Source organism: Teleopsis dalmanni, chromosome 2, assembly GCF_002237135.1.
Source record: "Teleopsis dalmanni isolate 2A chromosome 2, ASM223713v2, whole genome shotgun sequence".
Taxonomy (NCBI): Eukaryota; Metazoa; Arthropoda; class Insecta; order Diptera; family Diopsidae; genus Teleopsis; species Teleopsis dalmanni.
Window position 1 is genome coordinate 144,523,541 of NC_051847.1, and position 21,990 is coordinate 144,545,530.

Here is a 21,990-nt window from a genome sequence, read left to right on the forward strand (position 1 = left end):
AGTATAAACCTTTCAACGATAGAAATAACATATCTGTAAAAGGTATAAAAATGTTGCAATCATCTCGTTAATTTTATTTATTTGCTAATGAACTTCTAATTAAATGCTTTTTAACCAGTTTTCTAACCATTCATAATGTATCTACCTATAACCGAGTATAAATATTATCTTCTAACATAAAAATTTAAAAGTGTAGATTAATAAAAACCTTATGGAAGTTATTGAGATTATAATTCTCATGTTTTTAGTTTGTTTATTAATATAAATTTTATTGGAGCAAAATAAATAATTGTGAAAGTAGTCAATAACTGTTGATATAGACACATTGTTAAACTATAAAATAAGCTGAAGTCTTCTGCCAATTTTGACTAATTGAGTCTTCCTATATTAAAACACATAATGTTTATTAAATGTTACGTTATTAAATGAAGTACATACATTTTTCAATTCCGGACTATTGCGAATGTTTTCATTATGCAAAAAACTTATAAAAGATCTACTTGCGTCCTAGAATGAATGTCATTTTACATTTTTCGTAATAATGTATGATATAAAATTCAGATATTATGCTAAGAACTTACCTTCACAAGAATTTTGGTCAGTTACAAGACGTCCCATTAAAGAGCTTCTTGGGCTTCATAGAGGGTTTAAAATTGTTTTGAGCACTTCAAGTTTTATGTCGCAACAAAGTGCGTAAACAAAATTAAATGGATTTCTAGGATCATCATAATTATGTAACATACTTCCAAAAATGTGAAATTTATATATGTAGAAAAATTAAATACATAGCATGAAATAAACCATTAGAATTCGATGACACTAAGAAAAATTTTCTTAACTGTCAACGCAGAATAAATTTTAAATTAATCACAAAATCCCAGATGACATGACATAGGATTGTGATACTTTTTACAGTAATTTGTGATAATTTAAATAAGAAAACACAAACTTAATGACACTCGTCATCCCAGTAACAGATTTGGGTTAGCATTGTTTACAGATTTCAGCGTAACCGTAAGCACATTAAGATATTTCTTAAACACGAAATAGCATTTCCAAGATTCCAGACTAGATATTTTTTTATTGAGGGCAAATCTTGAGAAGGTCGCTTATAATGTTCGATTGGTAATGTAAGTGTCGTAACCAGGGATTTTCAAAATTCAAGACTATATATTTTGCTGTGTAGAGCATTTTTGGAAAGGCCACTTAAAATCTTCGGCTGGTGATGTAAGCGTCGTTCTAATCTCTTTCTTATTTCCTCTTTCTCATTGGGTTTTCATTAAATCCAATCTCTCGCATTGAGATGCCCCGTAGAGATATCAATCTTATGCTAGGTTTGCTTACAGTTCATTGCGAATTAGATAACTATACTAGACGATTAAATCTCCCTTGAATCGTACCTGTCGCAGCTGAGAGGAAGACAATGAAGTGCCTCTTATCTCCTTTGTCTTTGCGCAGCTCATGCATGAGGGCCACTGCACACTTTTGGGGCCCTTTTCCTTGAGATCTAGGTGGTTTTAAACTCCGAGTATCTTTATTATACGGTAATATAATGAGCCAATAGGCCTAAGTGCGTCCCGTAGGGATAGCCGGTATAACCTAACCTACATCTTCTGATCTTTGCACTTGATCTGACTAGTCATCTGGTACAATATTATTACCGAAGTCGCTATAGCGAATAGCTATGCTAATTTAAATTCAATGATATGCTCAGTAATAGTACGAATCACCGAATCAATCTTGTCCAAGGCGCTTGTAGTATTAAAATCACCTTTGGATTATGTATTGCAATGTTTGTAAACAAATATAGTAATATAATATATAATTAAATAATATAATAATTAGTTTAATTTGTTCACATCTTGCCAAGACCCTGACATTCCATCTGTTGCTAAATGTTTAAGAAGTGGCTTCAACTAAAGGGTTTCAAATACCCCATGAACCCTTAAAACTGAAACATAAATACTTTATGAACAATTAACGTATATTGCCGGTTTGATAAATGCTAACTTATCAGAAAACACAGCAGTTTTGCCTGAGCGACATTAACACTTAAAGTCTGCAGTTTTCATATTTGCCTCATAATTTTTGTTTGTTTGATTTTAGTTACAATTTTGCCCTCAGTAAAGGCACTTAACGAAACAAACTGAGTAGAGCAGAAGTCGAACACGTCCAATAGAAAACGACGCAGTCAGCGTTTCTCTGTACTGCTTTGCTTTAATTCATAATCAAATTTTTGTTAATTGTTTATAAAAGAAATACTTCAATACAAAAAATATTTGACAAACCAAATGCAACTGAAATTGTCAAATTTTAGACATTTTTTTGATATGTTCGAAGGTTGAAATAATTTAAAAAAATTTTTTTTTTATACAAAAAGTCACTAAACAATTAAAGTGAAAAAAATGTTCGAAATATTTTTTTATAAAGTTTAAAAATAAATATTTTTAAGAACAAATTTTTATATATACAACACATATAAAAATGGAGTGTGTAGAAATTTATAAGCGCAACTGTGAAAGTAATTTAAGTGAATTTGTTGTGATCTATCTGAGTAATCCGCTAAAAAATTGCAACGATGATGACAGCATTAGCGATACTGTTGTTGCTACTGAACAGCAAGAATTGCTGCAATTACATCAACAACAAAAACCTACAACAACACCACAATTTCATCATTTATTTTTTCCTGCGAGCGATGAATTTATTGTTTTTCAGCAAACGCCACAACAAACAACAATAACAACAACAACATTTGAGAAAAGTAAACACACACAAAATAAATTTATTTTATTTTTATTTTCAGTTGAATAAAGATTATTACATGGTTAAAATAAATCAATATTAACTGTGCTATCATAAAAAATTACTACTCTATTTTATTCATTTTAAATAATAATTTTTTCCAATTAATTTTTTTTTCTTTATGAAATTATTTTCTTTTACAGTTTTCTGTTAATTTTTTATTTAATTTTCATTTTCCGGTTTTTTTTTTGTTTTTACAGATGAACGCAAAAAATCTTCGCTGCCCACAATACCCACAATCTCCTACACTGTGGGCAATCGTGATACACTAACCTCAGTAGCTGCTCGTTTTGATACCACTCCATCGGAATTGACACATTTGAATCGTTTGAATAGCTCATTCATCTATCCGGGACAACAACTCTTAGTACCGGATAAGAGCGCGAAAGATGATGCCTCAACAACAAGCTCCACAGGTACCACCGATGAAAAAGGAGCTAGCGCATCTGGTAAATCAAGTCCTGTTGAACGTAAACTATCCACCGACGAGCAAAATGATGAGAAAGGTAAGCTAAAAAATAATAATAAAAAAGTAAATCTTTAAAACTCTACATAACATTATTCGAAAAAGTATTTTATTTTTTTATTTTAAAGTAAATATAATAACAGTTGCATTGCGAGAAACAGAACACTGATCAATAAAAGTTACTCTGTCTTGCAAAGTCATTCCAAAGTGCACAAAATTCAAGAATGCTATACTAAAATTGCAAGAGTTCGAAAACATCTCTGTTGCAGAATTGCAACATCAAAATAAAACAGCTGTACTTGCATTATACCACTTCCACATGAAGAGCAACAGCTGCCAAAACAGCTGTTTTGTTTTTTCTTTTTTTTTCGTTGCAAGCTTGTTTAGGTATAGCAAGATTGCAAGCAATTGCAAGAAACTTTATGCGTGTATTTTGTTATTGGTCGTTGCAAGCTCTTAAAATCGGTACATTTCGTGCACCTTGCAATGAGTTTGCAAAAGACAGAGTGATTATCCCTAATAATTTTTTTTGAGTAAAAATATTTTAAAAACAAAAGATAATAACATATAAACATAAAAAAAAAATTAAGTACACTGAATAATAAATTTAATAAAAAATATTCCAAAAAAAAAAAATTGAAAATAAAATAAGAGGCAAAATACAAAACATTAAATAAAATATAATTAAGTTTAACTGTAAAAGTAAAATATAGTAAAAAAATGTTTTAAAACGAGCTTCAGGATTTGTCAAAAATAATTAAAAAAATTTTTCAATTAAAAAATCCTTAAAAATAAGAAATCCCAAACTGAGAATTTCTGATCTATTTAAATTGACTAAATTGAATAATGGACGATCATTCAAAAACTATCTGTCTATCCTGAGTTAAAAAACTATGTCTGGTTCTACACTTATTAAGGTTATTGCAGTGATGGGACGGATTTCCTAGGTAAGAGAGTTTAAAGCCACTTCGAACCTCCACTGTTCAAACGAACAACATATTTTGTAACAGATTTAGATCCTCTGAGAAGCAAGTTTAGAACATGTTTAATCTTTATTGCATATACGAACGATCTTGATAAAAGAGATAAGCGGACACTTAGTTCTACTTACTCACAGCTCTTTCTTTCTCTTAATGAAAAGCTAATTTCTATACAAAAGTCTATATGTCGTTGATCTTTTCCAACTTGTTTTCCAACAGAATGATTTAAGCAATTATTTGTATAATCCTTATTGCGAGCTTTAAATGAAGCAAACTACTTATCTCGAGCTTTAAAACCCTTTTTTTTTGAAGTAGATGGAAAGTATTGAAAGCCACACTGTGAGACTTGAACCCACTAAAACCACCTTTAAGGACTGAATGGAAAACATTTCTATAGTATTGTGGAAACGCAATGCAGGTGCGTTTCGCTAGTATGCACCGGTCCTAAGCGAAGCATAATATTTACTTTACGTTATAAGTAAAGCATAAATGTTTTCTGAAGAGTACAGATACAAGACACGTAAATATATACAATTGCAGATAAGTGACAAGTTCACAGGCTATCAACAAAACGATTAATAATGGTTACTACAGGATTCTCTAATTTATGGTTTCATAAACAAAACAACTGTAATTGAGGTATCGATCAATTCAAAGTATTTTCTGGACCTTCCTTTTTTTGTGTGCTATACTTTATTATTCAAATGTGATCTAAAAGACATCTTACAGTACTTAATCCCTTTAATTAAATTTCTAATAACTTCTCGACACATGTTCGGCAATAATTCTGCCATAAATTGACGGAAATTCGTAATCGAAGCATGAAAAGTTTGAGGATCCTTTACGTAACCTCATACAAAAAAAAAAATGCAATGATGACAAATTTCGCATAAACGCAATAAAACATGTTTTGTGGTTGTTGTTTAAAATTTTTTTTTGCTGAAAATAATTGGTAGTCACGTGACTGCAAAATATAAGAATTGATTGTTTGTATCAGACCTTTCCCAAATTTAAGAATGTATGGACCTATCCTACATCCAGACTAAATACGGTTTGTATCATTCCTTTTTCATTTTCAAGATAGTACGGATCTATCTTACCTTAAGACTAAATACCACGCCATATGAATGGCGTTTCGATTGTTACTTATAGATTTTGAGTACCGCAGATGTGACAATTTGATTTGGTAACATACCCATCTCATTTAAAATAAGACATACCACTGAAGTACAGTTATGAGTTACCTTTCGGAATCACAAAATGGATAATCCTGTTTTTCGTTGTTCATAACTTCATTCTATACACAATGTAATGAGATCCAACACAAACCAAATAGAAGACAAGAATAATGTCATAACTTTTATCAAAATTTTATTATAGTTGGTATATATTATAATAAGAACGTTAGCACTTACTATATGGCATATGCTGTTGTACTTTTTCTGCTCTTACCTTTAAAACTCATAAAAGCACTTCCTCTATATATTCTGTTTTTTTATTGATAGCTGTTTTTTCTAGGAAAATAATCAGTTTTGATTTCCTAGAAAGCAATAATGTGTTTTATATTGGTCTATCACTGTGACGCCAGCAATAGATCAATACAGTTCCCCTTTTATCACCATTTTCAAAGCAGAGGTTATCCTTAATGTTAGGTAATAATTTTTTAGTACACATTACTTCAAAAAACCCTCCCATGAAATTAGAAGGGAACGTGCAGCGTTAAATAATATATGCATATGCATTTCTTGCTCACTCTTCTATGTTATCAAAGCTCAATTCAAAATTTTTTTATATTTATATTGGAGAGAATTTTATTATGATATTGCATTTCTTTCGTCAAAAATTACAGCGTATTTTTTTATTAAGACTTTAAATTTTAAACCTCACTACTCATTTTTTATTTTCATTAAGCTTCATGAATCATAGCTCATGTTAGGTGCAATATGATTGATAATTGTTGTGTTAGATAAAGAAAACATTAGTAATTTGCCTGCTAACTAGTCAGTCAATCACTCTAAACATCTATATACACATATCAAAATAATATATTGTGTATAAAAGTTCTTAAGCTTCATTTTAGTTATCAGAAATATAACATGACCATGTGCTGTTCGTATCTATGGAATGAGGTATTTGGCATTAGGCCTGTTCACGATTTTTATTTTGTATTCTAAAGGCATGTTAAATTGCAAAATATAAAAATCGTAAATGTGCTCTACAGAACAGAGTTCAATGTATCAATACAAAAAAATGTTTATGTGACTCTATTTGTATATTTCAAAAATACACACACGCTAAAATATAAATTCAAAAAGTTAAAAAAAATGTCAAGCAAAATTCGAATTTAACATTTAACAAATAAAATATTTACCACAAACTCGATATTTTAGCATTTTAGCTATTTAGCAAAAGTTTCGTATGCCAAATAGAATTCATAAGGACTCCTCCTTTATTTGAAAACATTTACTGTTTACATACTATATATATTTCATGAAATATTTAATAAAATATAACTACATCGATTTAAATAAATTTTTATATATAAAATCTATAAAACAAAATATAACTATTAGGGGAACTCATCTAAGCATATAAATTTATCAAATGTATAGTTTTATGCGTTTAGGTACACTTTTATATGAACGCACTTAGTGAAATATTTGTGTAAATTTATCAGTCTGGTGTATAACAGCACTATTTATCTAGGCACAAAATGCAATGCTTAGCAGCGTAATTTTTTACCTGATATCGTTGCAATTTTAAAATTTTAAATAATTGTGCAAACTTTATTCATCAGCTGTGTCGCTATCAATAAATTATAAAATAAAATACCGAAATTGAGCGAAAAGTCCAAACTAAAAAATATTTACAAAGATATTTTTGTAAATGATTTGTTTGTGTTGGAATGCAGCTTTGTATTGACAACAAGTAAATCTATACGATATATATTTATTCGGTAAAATTTTCGTGTAAATTTATTACATTTCTGTAAATTATTTCTCCTACAGAATTTCACCCTTCATTTATAAAGCAGATAAATTTATACGTTTATAAGCCTTATAAGGCCTTTATCAGTCTAGATCAGTATTTACTCTTATAATAAGCTCTTTTAATGCACTTTTAGTGAACTTTTATTTTCGATTAGTTAATCTGGGGCAAAATGTATAACACTTTAGATATTTTGTTAGAAAAGCTAGATTACCCTAAAATTAACAGCTGTTTTATATGATTTGACAGACAAAGTGTGATTTGATATACGTATATATAATATATATAAATATATATTAACACTACTACAAAAATGTTAAATTGCTCTTAAAATGTTCGATTAGGCAACTAAATTTGACAGATCAAAAGTAAATCTAGATTAAAACCAGATTTACCAATAAAAAACGCTATTAATTAATTATTCACATACAGCATATGAACAATTCAAACATTTATAATATGAAGACATGAAATTTTTAGCTTTAATCTATTGTAAATTTATTAAATATTTTCTTTCTTTATTAAATAAAGAATTTAATCAATCATTCTTTATATAAAAACAAAATAAATTATTTAAAGAATTTATAGCATTAAACAACATAGCAAAGCATTTCTGTTAAGCACAAATGTTAACTAACAGTAATTTTTCTGTAAAATTTAAATATAACAGCCCTGTCAGTTTAAATCAACTAAAAACAAAATCATATGTTTCACTACACTAGCCAACTCATTCTCACACGCATCACATTTATGAAATAGCAACAATAACAAATAAAATATTTATTTGTATGAATATTCTGGTTTCAAGCAAGACAGCAATTTTTTTCATACTTTTCATTTGACATTTGACTGAATGTGAAAAAGTCTTATATTATCGGTGCAACCGAAGCAATAAAAATTTTCATGTTTTTTAAGATTTTGTTTGATATAAAATTTTGTAAATGTTTTTATAAATTTTAGAAAAGTGTTGTTGTGATTACAATTATTTTAAGATAAATTTAAGTGGTTAAAATTTACTGACAAAGTCTGAAACCGACAATAACAAAAAATGCACACCGCGGTCTTCTGGCGCAACGGCGGTAAAAATCATGTTATTTACTATTAAATCTAATGTTATCTTTTAATATAAACGTGCTAATTTAATTACCACTGTGAAATGTGTTTAATTTAAAGCACACTTTATTAATAATTTCATTGTTATTTATATTACTGAATTCTGGTGGAACCAGTTTCGAAAGTGTTAAAACAAAATAAAAAAATCTTACTTGTGTTTTAGAGAACTTAAGCCGAAGGATTGCATGAAGTACAGTGGCAGAAATTAAAAAATAAGCTATCAAAATATATATCTCAAGAAAAATACATAACCAACTAATATGAAATATTGACAGAAATTATAATATATACAACAATTATTTTAATTAAAAATCGATTACTACAATTAGCATTGACATTATGTGATAGAAACATTGAAATATATATAAATATGTGTTATTAACTGATGATATATTTTTAATGATATATGTGTATATTAAAGCTTTTCGAAAAAAAACTAAAAATACTGTTAGAGTTATATATATTGTAATTAATCAAAAAACTAATTGACCTCTTAGTTGTTAAACAAACATTTTAGTATTATTTTCTTATTGGATCCTTAATTCTAATACAAAAATTATATATTCTCATTACTATCGTTTTTTTATTAGACGTTTCTTCAATATTATAGTCAATATATATTTGGTTATGAATTATTAGCAGGGAACGAAAAAAACAGTTATTTTAAAGATTTTTAAGAAAAAAACCAGCAACAAACAGTTGTGTTAACTAATATTTAAGTATATAATTATCATTTTATATATTAGCGTTTTAAAATATAAATCAAAAAATAATAATTACATTTGTTTTATATTATATTTTTCAAAAATATTTATTATCATGTGGCTTTTATCTTTCCACACATTTTTCCACCAAATAACTCTTATATTCTGCTTTTTATTCTAAAACGCAAAAATACCTTAAAAATATAAAAATCAGGAATAATTTTTATTTTTGAAAAAGATATATGACTCATATATTTTTAAAAACGAAAATATAAAATGTATTTTGCATGTAAGGTAGTGGTTTTTGTAATTTCATACAAAATTATATATATTTATTTATATATATTTATTTATATATATTTATTTATATATATTTATTTATATAAATTTATTTATATATATTTGTTTATATGTATTTGTTTATATATATTTATTTATATATATTTATTTATATATATTTATTTATATATATTTATTTATATATATTTATTTATATATATGTAGTTATATATATTTATTTTTATAAATTTATCATCTTTTAAATTTAGAACAAGCAAAAATGATCAAAACAATAAAAACAGTATAAAATTGGCAGTTGTGATTTAACTCTATGCATATATAATATGCATATTCATTACCAGAAAGAGGGTAAAACTGTCGTTACCAATCGTCATATGAAAACAAGACTAGTAGTTAAATTTTAGATGACAATTTAGTGCCAATAACGAACACTCGAAGGTTACTAGATTACTTAGCAATCATTTGATATAATAAAAGATAAAAAACAATTATTTCAAATTCGAAAAATAACCCATATAATATTTCCAATATTGCTATATATTTTATAATTATAATTCCATATAAGTATTTACAAAACTATCAATAGTTGAGTGTTAAAAAAGGCCATAATACACTTAACTTGAGTGTGCTTTCTGAAATAAGAGTTCACCGCAAGATTGCATTTGAATTTTATATTGCCTAGTTTATCTATACATAGAATGTGAAAAAGAAGATTACATGTTTTATTAATTACAGTAACTCAAAATAACCAACTTGAAAAGCTATTTTGAGAATTAGGGTTTACTTAATTTATTACAATAAGACAGTACTAGTACTAGCTTTACGTTGTTATTATAACCGAATAAAGGCTTAGTTAGACGGTAGGTAACGTAAGAAATTAATTCGAACCAATATGTATATATAAATAATAAACAAAAATGGTGTACTTTGTTTATTTCGTTCCTATCAAACACACAAGTTTGGTTGATTGTACATTTCGTTTCGAATTAATTTCTTACGTTACCTACCGTCTAACTGAGCCGTGAAGAGAAAAAGAGAAGAGAAAAAAAAATGAATTAAGATAGAAACACATTGTCAGATGTTACTTATCTTTTTTACGCTCTTTTACGCTCTTAAATACAGAAAACAATGTAAACCTTATGGATGATATTAACACTGATTGAAAGTGCAACCAAATAATATTGCAAGAAATCAAAAGTTGATATTGATACATATAAAGCTGAGTTTTCGTATATTATAATATTCGAGCGTTTTTATTTATATACACATAGTAGAAAAAGTCTACGGATATTCACAAAAATTTTTTTAAATTACGCATAACTTTTTTAATTTTTACTCAAATTCATTTTTATTTTCTGATTTATTTTAACCAAAGAAACAACAATAAAGTTGCAATATTAAAACTCAACAGTTATTCTTTAAAAAAAAATTAAACACAATTATATGCAAAAGTAGCAATTTTTGAAACAGAAAAAGTCTACGGATATTTCTTAATATTTACATTTACCGTTAATTTAAATTCGCTTGCAAGCATAAAAGTGTCATTAAATGATATTTAGTTAATAGTTGACTTCCTAAAGAGTCTAAAAATTAATCATTTAATTACATTTTTTTATATAAGCAATAAATTTTTACAATATAAAAAAAAGGACGTGAAATTAGTTTTAGTGAGCTACAAATAGCTGTTAAATTTTAGAAAGATGACGTAAGCCAAAGAAAAATTGCTGAAGATATTGGTCGTCAATATTCATCTGTGCAGAGAATTACAAATAACTTCAAAGAGACCAGCATTTACGTTTCTAAACCTCGGACTCACCGCTTCTCAATTCTGTCAAATAAAGAAAAACGTAGCATAATCAACCAGGTGAAAGTAAATGCAAGAGTAATAGCCTTCAAACTAACTGAACATATTGCCGAAATACTTGAAAACAAAATGTGTCCTAAAACTGTGCGGAAAATTTTAAAGAAATGCATGTATTATACCCTGATTGCAGGAAAGAAGCTATACATATCCAGATATAATAGAATAAAATGATTAAACTTTGCAAGAAAGCATATAAATAAACCTATAAAGTTCTGAAAATGAGTTATTTTCTCCGATGAGAGTTAATTTTACATATTTTGAATCAAAGTTAAAAAATTTGTAAGGAGAAAATTATGCACAGCCTATGATAAACAAAACTCTATTTCAACAGTAAAACGTGGTGGTGAAGGCGTAATGATTTAGTGGTGTATAGCAAGTAATGGTGCGGTCAGACTTGAATTTGTACAAGATACAATGGAGAAATATGGCTATCTAAATATTCTAAAAACAAATTTAAAAGAAAATGTCAGAATGTTAGGACTTGAGGCAACCTTTTTGTTTCAGCAGGGCAATGACTCTTAACATACAACAGTCATCGTACGGATTTGGATGCTGTACTATGCTCTCAGGCAACTTCAAACACGACCAGAATCACCAGACCTTAGTCCTTTCCACATCTGTGGGTTTATTTGGAAAATAAGATTCGCCAGCATATGTTTTCCAGCAAGGATATAGCAAGAAACGTCATCAAAGAAGAATGGCTAGAAATAAACGCACAGGATACTACAAAGCTAGTTGAGTCCATGCAAAGACGCTTAACAGAGGTTATTAAATGCAGAGGTTATCCCACAGGCTATTAAATTTAAGATTTTTGTGAATTTTATTGTTTTAATGTAAATATTAAGAAATATCCGTAGACTTTTTCTGTTTCAAAAATTGCTACTTTTGCATATAATTGTGTTTAATTTTTTTTTCAAGAATAACTGTTTAGTTTTAATATTGCAACTTTATTGTTGTTTCTTTGGTTAAAATAAATCAGGAAATAAAAATGAATTTGAGTAAAAATTAAAAAAGTTATGCGTAATTTAAGAAAAATTTTGTGAATATCCGTAGACTTTTTCTACTATGTGTATATACATAATATTAAATTTGTGACTATTTTACTTAATGGAAACTAATGTATTTAATATAGAGGCTTCGAAAAGTTGTAAACTACAAGAAATAATTCCAACACCACTGATGATGGGTATTTGGCAATACTCGAGACAGTGTATGGTCAGCCAAAAATTCAATTAATTAAAATAATAAAAAAAAGAATTTTTGTTGTAGTTTACTATTTTTCGAAACTTCTCTATATACATAATATATATAATATTGTATATGATTGTGTATGAAACTTTGCAAGATCTGATTTCATTACATTTAACTTAATATATTTATATTTATTTAATTATATTTATTTAATTATATATATTTATTTATATATATTTATATTTATTATAAATTAAAAAATTATATATTTATATTATATTATAAATTAAAATTATTATATACCAAACACATGTACTTAGAATATTTGTTATTATTGAAAATATTTCATTTATTTATATTTTGATAGTTAAATGCAAAGGTATTAATTGATTAATAGAGAAAAACTAGGTAATTAAGACCTAAAATGCGTTAAACATGATTCGTTTCGCACATGTTTCTATTAATATTCGTGTGAAAGGATAAGTTTACTGCAATTTTGCGGTACTTTTTAGTGTAAATTGCACGTACAATGCGATTAAAAATGCGTGTATAATTATATCACCTTAAGTTCATTTCTAAAGCAAACAAATATTTTTGAATTAAAATACTTCGAATATAAATTTTTCAAACATATACTATATGTTCTGCAAATGTTTTGTGTAATACATTTATACAAAACTAAAAAATTATATATTTCTTTTTATAAATAAAACACCTATAAATTACCATTTACCAGAGCCCTAGTTGATAAAACCTGTGGTTCTAGGTTCTTAGTTTCAGTAGTCTGATTACTACACTGATAACATCAACGTATGTTAAGACACGTGAGAATGACCCTAAAGTTCGGTTGAAGATTAACTACAACTATTACTCTAAACTCATTTTTTATTTTTCCTAAGCAATTGTTCTCTATCTTTAAACTTTTCTTTCAACTTATGAAGTTACAAGATACTTCAAATTACTTGTTACTCATGTTTCAAATACTCTATGGTACTTACATTCAAAGACTAGTGTTATAAACTTGTTTCTATTTGTAAAGATATTTTTCATACTGAATGTATAATATAGTATACACTTAAATTATAAATTTATTAAAATTATTACACTATACACATTTATTTATCCGGCTTATAAAGTCATCATAATCCCGTTTAAAAATGACCTTATATATATCGGATTTTATATTGCATATCATTTGTTGTATATTGTATTCATATTCTCTTTGTTTTATACGCATTCTTTAAAAAAAAACATAAAAATATTTTATTTTTTATGCCATTGATTGTAATGACCAAATTTAGTTATAAAATATAGATCTATAAGCAAATATTATATATTTTTATATCTAATATTTATATGAGATGAGATATTACACTATATTTATAAAAATACTTCTTATCTCTTGAAATGCTATTAAATTGGTATTTGATAGAAGAGTATTAGTCACTTCTATCAAAATCTTAGGTTATAAGCTATTTGTACTCCTAATTCGAATGGAAATTTTTCTGAGTGCATTAACTTTTTTAATTTATTAGTGTTTATTTAAACAGTACTGTGTTCTATTGTATCTTTTAACTATTTCTAGTTCAAAAATAAAGAGATAAAATGATTTAATCTCAAAAAATTCGCCTTGAGGAAAAGACATTAGCCTTATCTATGACTTTTAATATATCATTCCACAATAAGATTAATCTTATTTGATTAATTTAATTAAATTAGATAAATATCTTTATTAGATGATATTTCATTACGAACGGTATCTTATAGGTTATTGTTGAAGTACATATGACGTAGTAAGAGTTTTATCTTCACATATATATAAAACTAAAACAAATTGCATTTTGATTATGAAATGTAAAATACGGTTCATCAGAGTAAGTAATTGATTTTGTGATAAAGTATAATGGGAAGCTATATGGTCACAGTCAAAAACTTGATTAATTAAAATAATAAAAAAATTTTTGTTGTTGCAAATTCTCTACTGTTTGGTAAAAACCTCTATATTGAAAACAATTGTTTATATTAAGAATTTATTTTTTTTCAACAAAACGGACTTTAAAAATAAATTTAATACATTGGAAATTTTAAAATCTGTTCTTGCGATATATTGACCTTAGGGTTTATTAAATTTTAATTTTTTATTATTAAATAATTTAAATATATTTATAACAATAATATTAAATTGTATATAATATACAATGTATTAACTGAGTTCAAAAAACCAATACTAATATTGCAGTTGGTTCAAGCGACTGTCGTTGCATGTTTCATATCTACTATCTTCATCCTGAACCAATTTACAATCTCAATCTTACACATTTTCGCGTGAAATGTCTAATAATGAAAAACGATTAAATAAGTAATGTCTGATAGCTTTTGATTTAATAACAATTTGTATTATATGTTCAAGAACGCATTTTTAATTGCCTTTAGCTTAAAACCTGCTCTCAGATTTATTGTTATTAATAATATATCTAAACACAAACATCTTTTTTAATATCCAATCTATATATTTCGATAATTAATATTCTACAGATATAGGTATGAATCAGATAAATTCAAATTATATAATGTAAATAAAAACTTTTTTCAAAATCTTAACTCACTTTCTTCCCTATTATTTATAGTTGTCATTTGAGTTTGTATCTAAACTAATATAATTTTATTTTGTTTGTAATTCTAAACAAAGATATTAATTACTAATAACTACTTGACATTTTAAATTAACATAGGTATGTGCACTCCATAGAACTGTTAAGGAAAAGTCCTATATTGCACCTCCTTTCAAAAGTCTTGATTAAAAGCTTTATGTTTACAATAAAATACAAAAATTTACAGATAATATATTTAAGCTTCGAAGCAAAGTTTAAACAAAATTATATTATCGGTTTATATTGATTTGTTCCACTGTATTAATTACTATCATATTCAAAGCTAAATTTAATTGCAGATGATGGGTGTTTGTCGATCATTTGTTTTCATAAATATATGAATATTTTTCAATAAAGTAATTAAAATTATTGAAACTTTTTAACCGGTTCATTTCATTTCATCAACATGAAATTGTTGATAAACAGAAAACATTAAAAATTATTATACAAAGATAACATTTAGCATATGTAATTCTATAGATAAAATATATATTATTTGATTGAAGAAATTATTTTTTCTTTATTTACATTTTGTCAATAAAATTATGGCAAAATATTTTTAAAACCTTATTAATTTTACATAAATATTTATTTATTACATCTTTTTAATGCAAATAAAAATTATACTAATTAATCTATAACAATACACACAAAAAATTACTTGTATTCTTATATAGAAATAAAAAGATAAGATAATAATTATATAAGATGATTGTAAATATATTTTCCTTATGAACAATATAAATCATTCAAATGAACTAATTAAATCAATGAAATCTGTACTACAGTCAATCAGTCAATGATTTTACCTTAAGATAAAATCTACTATTCGTAATACTATATATATGTAGCATATATACAATGTTCTATTTTTCGTTTCAATTCCTACCTGATCTTAAATTTAATATCAAATGTATATACTTTTATGAACCATTTAATTTAGTTCTACATATATGAGATTAGTCAAGCACTATTCTATATCCATCATCTCTTGAATTCGTTCTACAATTAACAGAGGGCATGTAATTATAAAACTTATTTTATATAAAAATATCAAAATTAAGAAGAAGAAATGAGTAAATGAGTAAGATGACAAAATGAGTAGTTGTGATTCAGTTTTAATTAAAATTCTAATTGTTATTAATGAATTATCATTAAACATAGACAAAACTTATAAGTGCGTTCCGTGAACTAGTTTGTTTATTTTAACTGATTTTGCAATTACAGTTTTAATTAAAATTAACACTTTCATAAAAGCGTTTTGAGTTCTCCGAAAGAGTTGGAATCCGTACCTCAAAGTTTTAGTACTTAGTGGTTTCTTTACACTTATGTATTAATTAAAAAACTAAAATAACATTTTGGACCTTGGAACTATTGCCGTATTTTTAATGTTTATGATGTTGCTATTTGGGAAACTAAAGTCAGAAATTACTCTGTGAAGCATGTTATTAAATCGGAAAGTCAAGAAAATTTGAAAGCACGCTATTAAACTCTCAGGCATTTCCTAATACGTTGGTGAGAAAGCTGAGCTACTGTTTTTTAAAGCATATTAACTAGTCATTTGAAACCTCTGATTATGTTCGATATGTCTGTAAATACTGATAAACTCTCCTTTCAAATATTCAACTCGTAAACTCTCCTGTATCCATGAGGAAAATGGAAGGAATACCTAATATACATGAAAGAACAAGTTCTCCTAAATTTCATATTCTTGGTACATTTTATAAACCTAATATTAACACTCGGGAATATGTTAATTACTAGTTCCTCGGGAACTAGTTATAGGAATACTAAAAAGTCACTGCACGATTTAAGATAAAAATTAATTAACCGATTTACTATAGGTGTATCTTTGATTAACTTGCGTTAGCGTATAAATAGTGTATGAGGAAAACATTTATATGCATTTATACTTGTTTTTTTATGAGTGTACTCTGAGTGTACGACTCGCTGCAGTTGTCTGACACCTATGACCAATAAACTACAAAATGTCTCTATAAGTAAAGTTTTAAGTTTTATTAAAAGCTTGCACTTCTTTAACACCTCGTAGTAGATTAATTAACATTTTTAAAATGGCATTACAATAGATGACATATGTTAGCCTAAATAGTACTTCTTTTTACATAAATGAAATTAGAATCCTAACTAACCCCAAATATTATAATAATTGAAGAAGTGTTGTTATGTTAAATAATTATAATCATTGTTGAATTATGATATATTATAAGTTACATACGCTTATCAAACTATTAATTGATTATTTTGAAAACAAAACATCTCAAAAAAGTTTAATACCTTAACTTTAGGTTTAGTCACGATTTCAGATAATATTTTTTTTAACGCATTTTAATTACTTTTACAGGTATTCAATTTCTTTTTTATTATTTGATTTTTTTATCATATAGTTTTTCATATTTTTAATTATTTTCAAAATGATATTGAATATTTGTTAAAAAAATTTTGTCATTGTATACAGTTTATAAGCTTCTTCTGGTTTATAGACTTTACAAAACCCACATTTGGCTTAAAATAATTTATTGATTGTACAGGTGCAGAATATGCAAATAATGTTATCTTAACCTGTTTTTCTATTAGGTATTGTGATATATATATACCTTAAATGTGTAAGTAATCTTAAAAAAAATAAATAATTAAATAAATAAATACAAGTGATGAACCAAAAAAAAAATATATAAATAAAAAATTATACTCTAATTGCGTTTCAACTAATATTGAAAACATAAATACAATAATTTCAAAAATTGAAAATATAAATTTTTATTATATGAGAAATTCCACCAAACATAGTTCCTGCCTTTAAGATTAAAGTGACATCAAAAAAATGTGTAATAAAACTTCCCAATACAAAATACAAAAAAGGTTTTACAACGACAGTTTTGTTCAACAGTACAATAAATTACTGTATATTCGGAAAAGAAATTTATCATTATATAAAACATACCATAATATATATTTATCTTATTACCAAAATATTTAATTGGTTTGTTGGTTTCAGTAGTAGGTGCAATTCACACTTTTGTCTATATGTAAACAGGTACTTGCATAAATCCACGCAAATCAATAACCTTTATAGGTCGTCAATGTTAGCTTAACTAGATTGTTAAGTAGAGTTTTTACTAAAATGGAATGCCTTGGTACATCCCCACAAACGACATGCTAAGAGACCTTAGAATAGACCCGATTAAAAAATACATAAGGGACAGAGCCCTGAAGTTATATGCGAAAATTAACAGGCTATGCTACTTACCACTATCTAATATTAGAGTAATCACTCTCCGCACGGGGAGGTACGCAGATCCTAGATCAATCACTAAATAATCGTGAAGCTTATAGGCAATACATAAATTAGTCAATGAGATGGGTGGGACCCTGTAGTACCCCCAGCTATCAAAGAGTAAAAGTGCCCAGTTGCGCTGACTCGAAAAAAAGGATCAACACACTTAAAGAAAATAGAAGAAAATCTTCGTTCCTTTTCAAGCTGGTTTTATCTGTGACAGTAAATATTACGACCAATTCTCAGTCTGCCACCTGTTCCGAAATAGACCAAAAACCAGTTATAAATGATGTCTACCAACATTTCTTCTTTTCCTTATTAACAGGGGTAATATCTGCTTTAGATGTTATCCAGACCATAATGTCATCTACTAATTATCTGCGATTCGTTATTACGTGGATATTAATGTTAAATAGTACATGCATAATATCATAAAATATACTGTAATATAAAATTATAACGACATTAATCAATAGATTTATTGACTACTTAAGCTTACAACTGACTTAAAAAGTGGATTCAATTGGCTTATAATCATATCTAACTTACGTCTAAATATAGTCATAATACATAAAGTTCACTATTTTTTAATGAGAGGCAATATTACTAAGTTAAGTATTAAAATATCAAATTTTTCTACTCATAATTGAGTAGAAACTAATCTTAATATTAGATAAATATAGTTATTTAACAGCTAAATCCAACAACAAAAAATGCTCTCTATCAAGTGTTTAATTCTTTCCAAATTGGTCAAAATATAACGATTACATCGGAAAAACTAAAATAATTAATAATTGTGACTTCAAAAATGTGTCAAATTGACTAAACTTTCACCAAAAACTTTATGTTAAAAAAAATCGTTATCAGATAACGCAGTTAAGTTTTATCTTATCAAACACCTAAAAAAAATCTAAAAACAAAAACTTAAAGCGGTAAATAAATAAAATTCGAATTGTCAGGTGCATAGATAGACCAATAAAAGCTATGCCCAAATTGCTACTAACGGAATCATTTTTATGAACATTTTTATTTTGACGTCATTAACCCATATCAGTCTGATAAACATTATTAAATGCATTTTCATTTCTATTTTTATAGATTTACTTGAAGGTCTACGACCAGGGTCACCAAAGCCTGGTCATATCGAACGTATTGATGTTGCTAAAAATCCCGACAAGACGGATGATCCTATCATAACACAACGTTTTCTCAAGATTAACGTACGCCATATCACAGATGGACAGGGTGTGGTCGGTGGCGTGCTGTTAGTCACACCAAATGCTGTAATGTTCGATCCAAATGTATCAGATGCACTTGTTATCGAACATGGACCAGAGAGTTACGGCGTTATAGCACCCATGGAGTTAGTTGTTAATGCGGCCATATTTCATGACATTGCACATATGCGTGTTTCTGGTGGTGTTGATTCTAATCAAAATGAAAAGGTTGAAATTTATTATCCGCAAGCAGTATTAGATGCGCAAAAGGCTAAGGAGGAAGCCAGTGCTGAAGTTGAGGCAGCCGCTGAGGCTGAACCTGAAGATGGTGCAGCTAAAAGTCGTTTAGATGGTGCGTTCACAAACAAAAAACATTTGTAATACTTTATTTTTTAAATTTTTTAATCTTACTCATATAGTTGAAGTTGGTTCAATGGAAACTTGTGATGATCAAGAATCCCTTTGCTCTGGCTCTGGCCGTGATGGTGATGCATTTCCCAAAGCTTTTGAACGTGAGCGTATTGATGTAAGCTTGTAAAATTATTTAATATCTATATTAACTTAAATATTTTTTCTCTATATAATAGGATCAGGATAAAAGTACAGCAGCCAAAGATAGTGCAAAGACTGATGGCGAAAATAACACCGCCGATGATGAAAAGAAAAATCTGAGTTTCACAGACACACGCACTACTTTAGAAGAAAGGCGTAAAAGTCTTTTAGATCATCATTGGGCTATACCAAGCAAAGATAGGTACACTCTGACGGTCTAACAAGTTTTTTTATTTAAGTTGTTATGTTTTGCATGCTGAGATTTTTTGTTTTTGTTATGTTAAAAATGCTTTATTTAGTATTATTTCTACCATAATATAATCCTCACAAATATAATTTAACATACGTTAAGCATATATGTCCTTTTTAGTTAAAATTATATACATTTGTTTTTTCACCTACATTATATATATTTAGTATTTCATTTTTATTCATATATATTTTTTGATTGAAATTTATAAACCTAAAAATCATTGCCAGTAGAAGTTTTTAAAAACGATTCCAACTTTCAGTGTCTTATAAATAATCTTCCTTAAGTCGAATTCTTGTATTGACATAAGACAAACTGTTTAGAAATACATACTTGTATATTTAAAATTCACTTCAATAGCTGTTTTAAAAGATCTACTATTTTTTAAACTATATTCAGTTATCATCTTCAATCAGAGAATTTCTTATTTGATATATAACAAAAAATATTTCTTATATAATAAGTACAGCTGTATAACTGTAGAATAGTGTTCTTACAAGCCCATTTGATAATAACAGTTATTTATTTTGAGTTATAAACAGTTAAAATTTAAAATGACTGGTGATCAAGAGTTTCAAGTGTAATCTACAAAAAACATCGCCATAAGTAGTTTTTAATTTCTGGAACACCAATTCCTGGTATTGCTGGTATAGTCGAGAAATCCAACAAATTAAAAGGAATTTCATTCAATGAAAAAAACAGGCATAGAAGTTAGTAGCAACTATACGAGGCGATAAGGAAACATTTATCCTAATGCGTATTAATTCAAAATCTTTTAAATAGCGTGATGAAAACTAAATTTATTTGAAAACACTTAACTTCTACTGTTTCATATCTGTTTCATGTTTCAAGAAAAATAATGCTTTTCACCCATTCATTCTAATATTATTTAGATATATTAAAATACATTATAATAAGTTTTAATATAAAAATTCCAATAATTAAACATAGCTTCTAATCTTAATCATAAAAAATTAAAATACTTGCACTAAAATTATTAAAAATGTTTTGTGTTATACCATCAATTCCACGTCTAAAAACTGTAATTACTATGATACTAAGATACTAATATTTGATTTAAGAAACGGTTTAAAATAATAATTTATTTAAAATATACTAGAACAAAAGGACACTTATACTGTTCATGTATGTAGTTCCAGAACATTTTTAATACCGTTCTACACTCTAGCAATTAATCTGTTCAGAGTGCTTATTTATTATACTATCTACTACTTGGATGTAAAGAATCGTTATACACAATAATAGCATAATTATCACGCTAACTCTCACATCATATCACTATTAATCAAAGTTAGGTTTAGAAGCGATCCACTTATAGAAACTGCCCGTTAAACACTCTTTATTACCGTGGTTTGGAAAATAATTTCAAGCAGTCAACAAAGTTTCAAACTTTGCTCTAAGATAACTTATGTAGCGCACTGAGATGTGACGCTACAAACGCAAACATGCGGTAGACATAGACGGGATACTCGCAGAGCGAATATGATGTCACTTTCCACATTTTATAATTAATTTTGATTGAATCCTAATGACTTATTAGTGAATCTTGTAATTTAAAAAAATGTTCTGGTTTTGATATTGAAACATTTTCAG

The 21,990-nt window shown here is 27.0% G+C and overlaps 1 protein-coding gene across 4 annotated transcripts in view; it reads left to right on the top strand.

The window, feature by feature from the left end:
• LOC119677503 (nuclear receptor coactivator 7-like) overlaps positions 1 to 21,990 on the top strand; it is a 116,248-nt gene that overhangs the window by 87,051 nt on the left and 7,207 nt on the right. For all 4 annotated transcript variants that reach the window (XM_038088871.1, XM_038088872.1, XM_038088873.1 and 1 more), the window contains 4 exons: positions 3,006 to 3,311; positions 19,456 to 19,926; positions 19,994 to 20,100; positions 20,162 to 20,328. In XM_038088871.1, the coding sequence (XP_037944799.1) occupies positions 3,006 to 3,311; positions 19,456 to 19,926; positions 19,994 to 20,100; positions 20,162 to 20,328 (1,051 nt within the window). The remainder of the gene's footprint in view (positions 1 to 3,005; positions 3,312 to 19,455; positions 19,927 to 19,993; positions 20,101 to 20,161; positions 20,329 to 21,990) is intronic.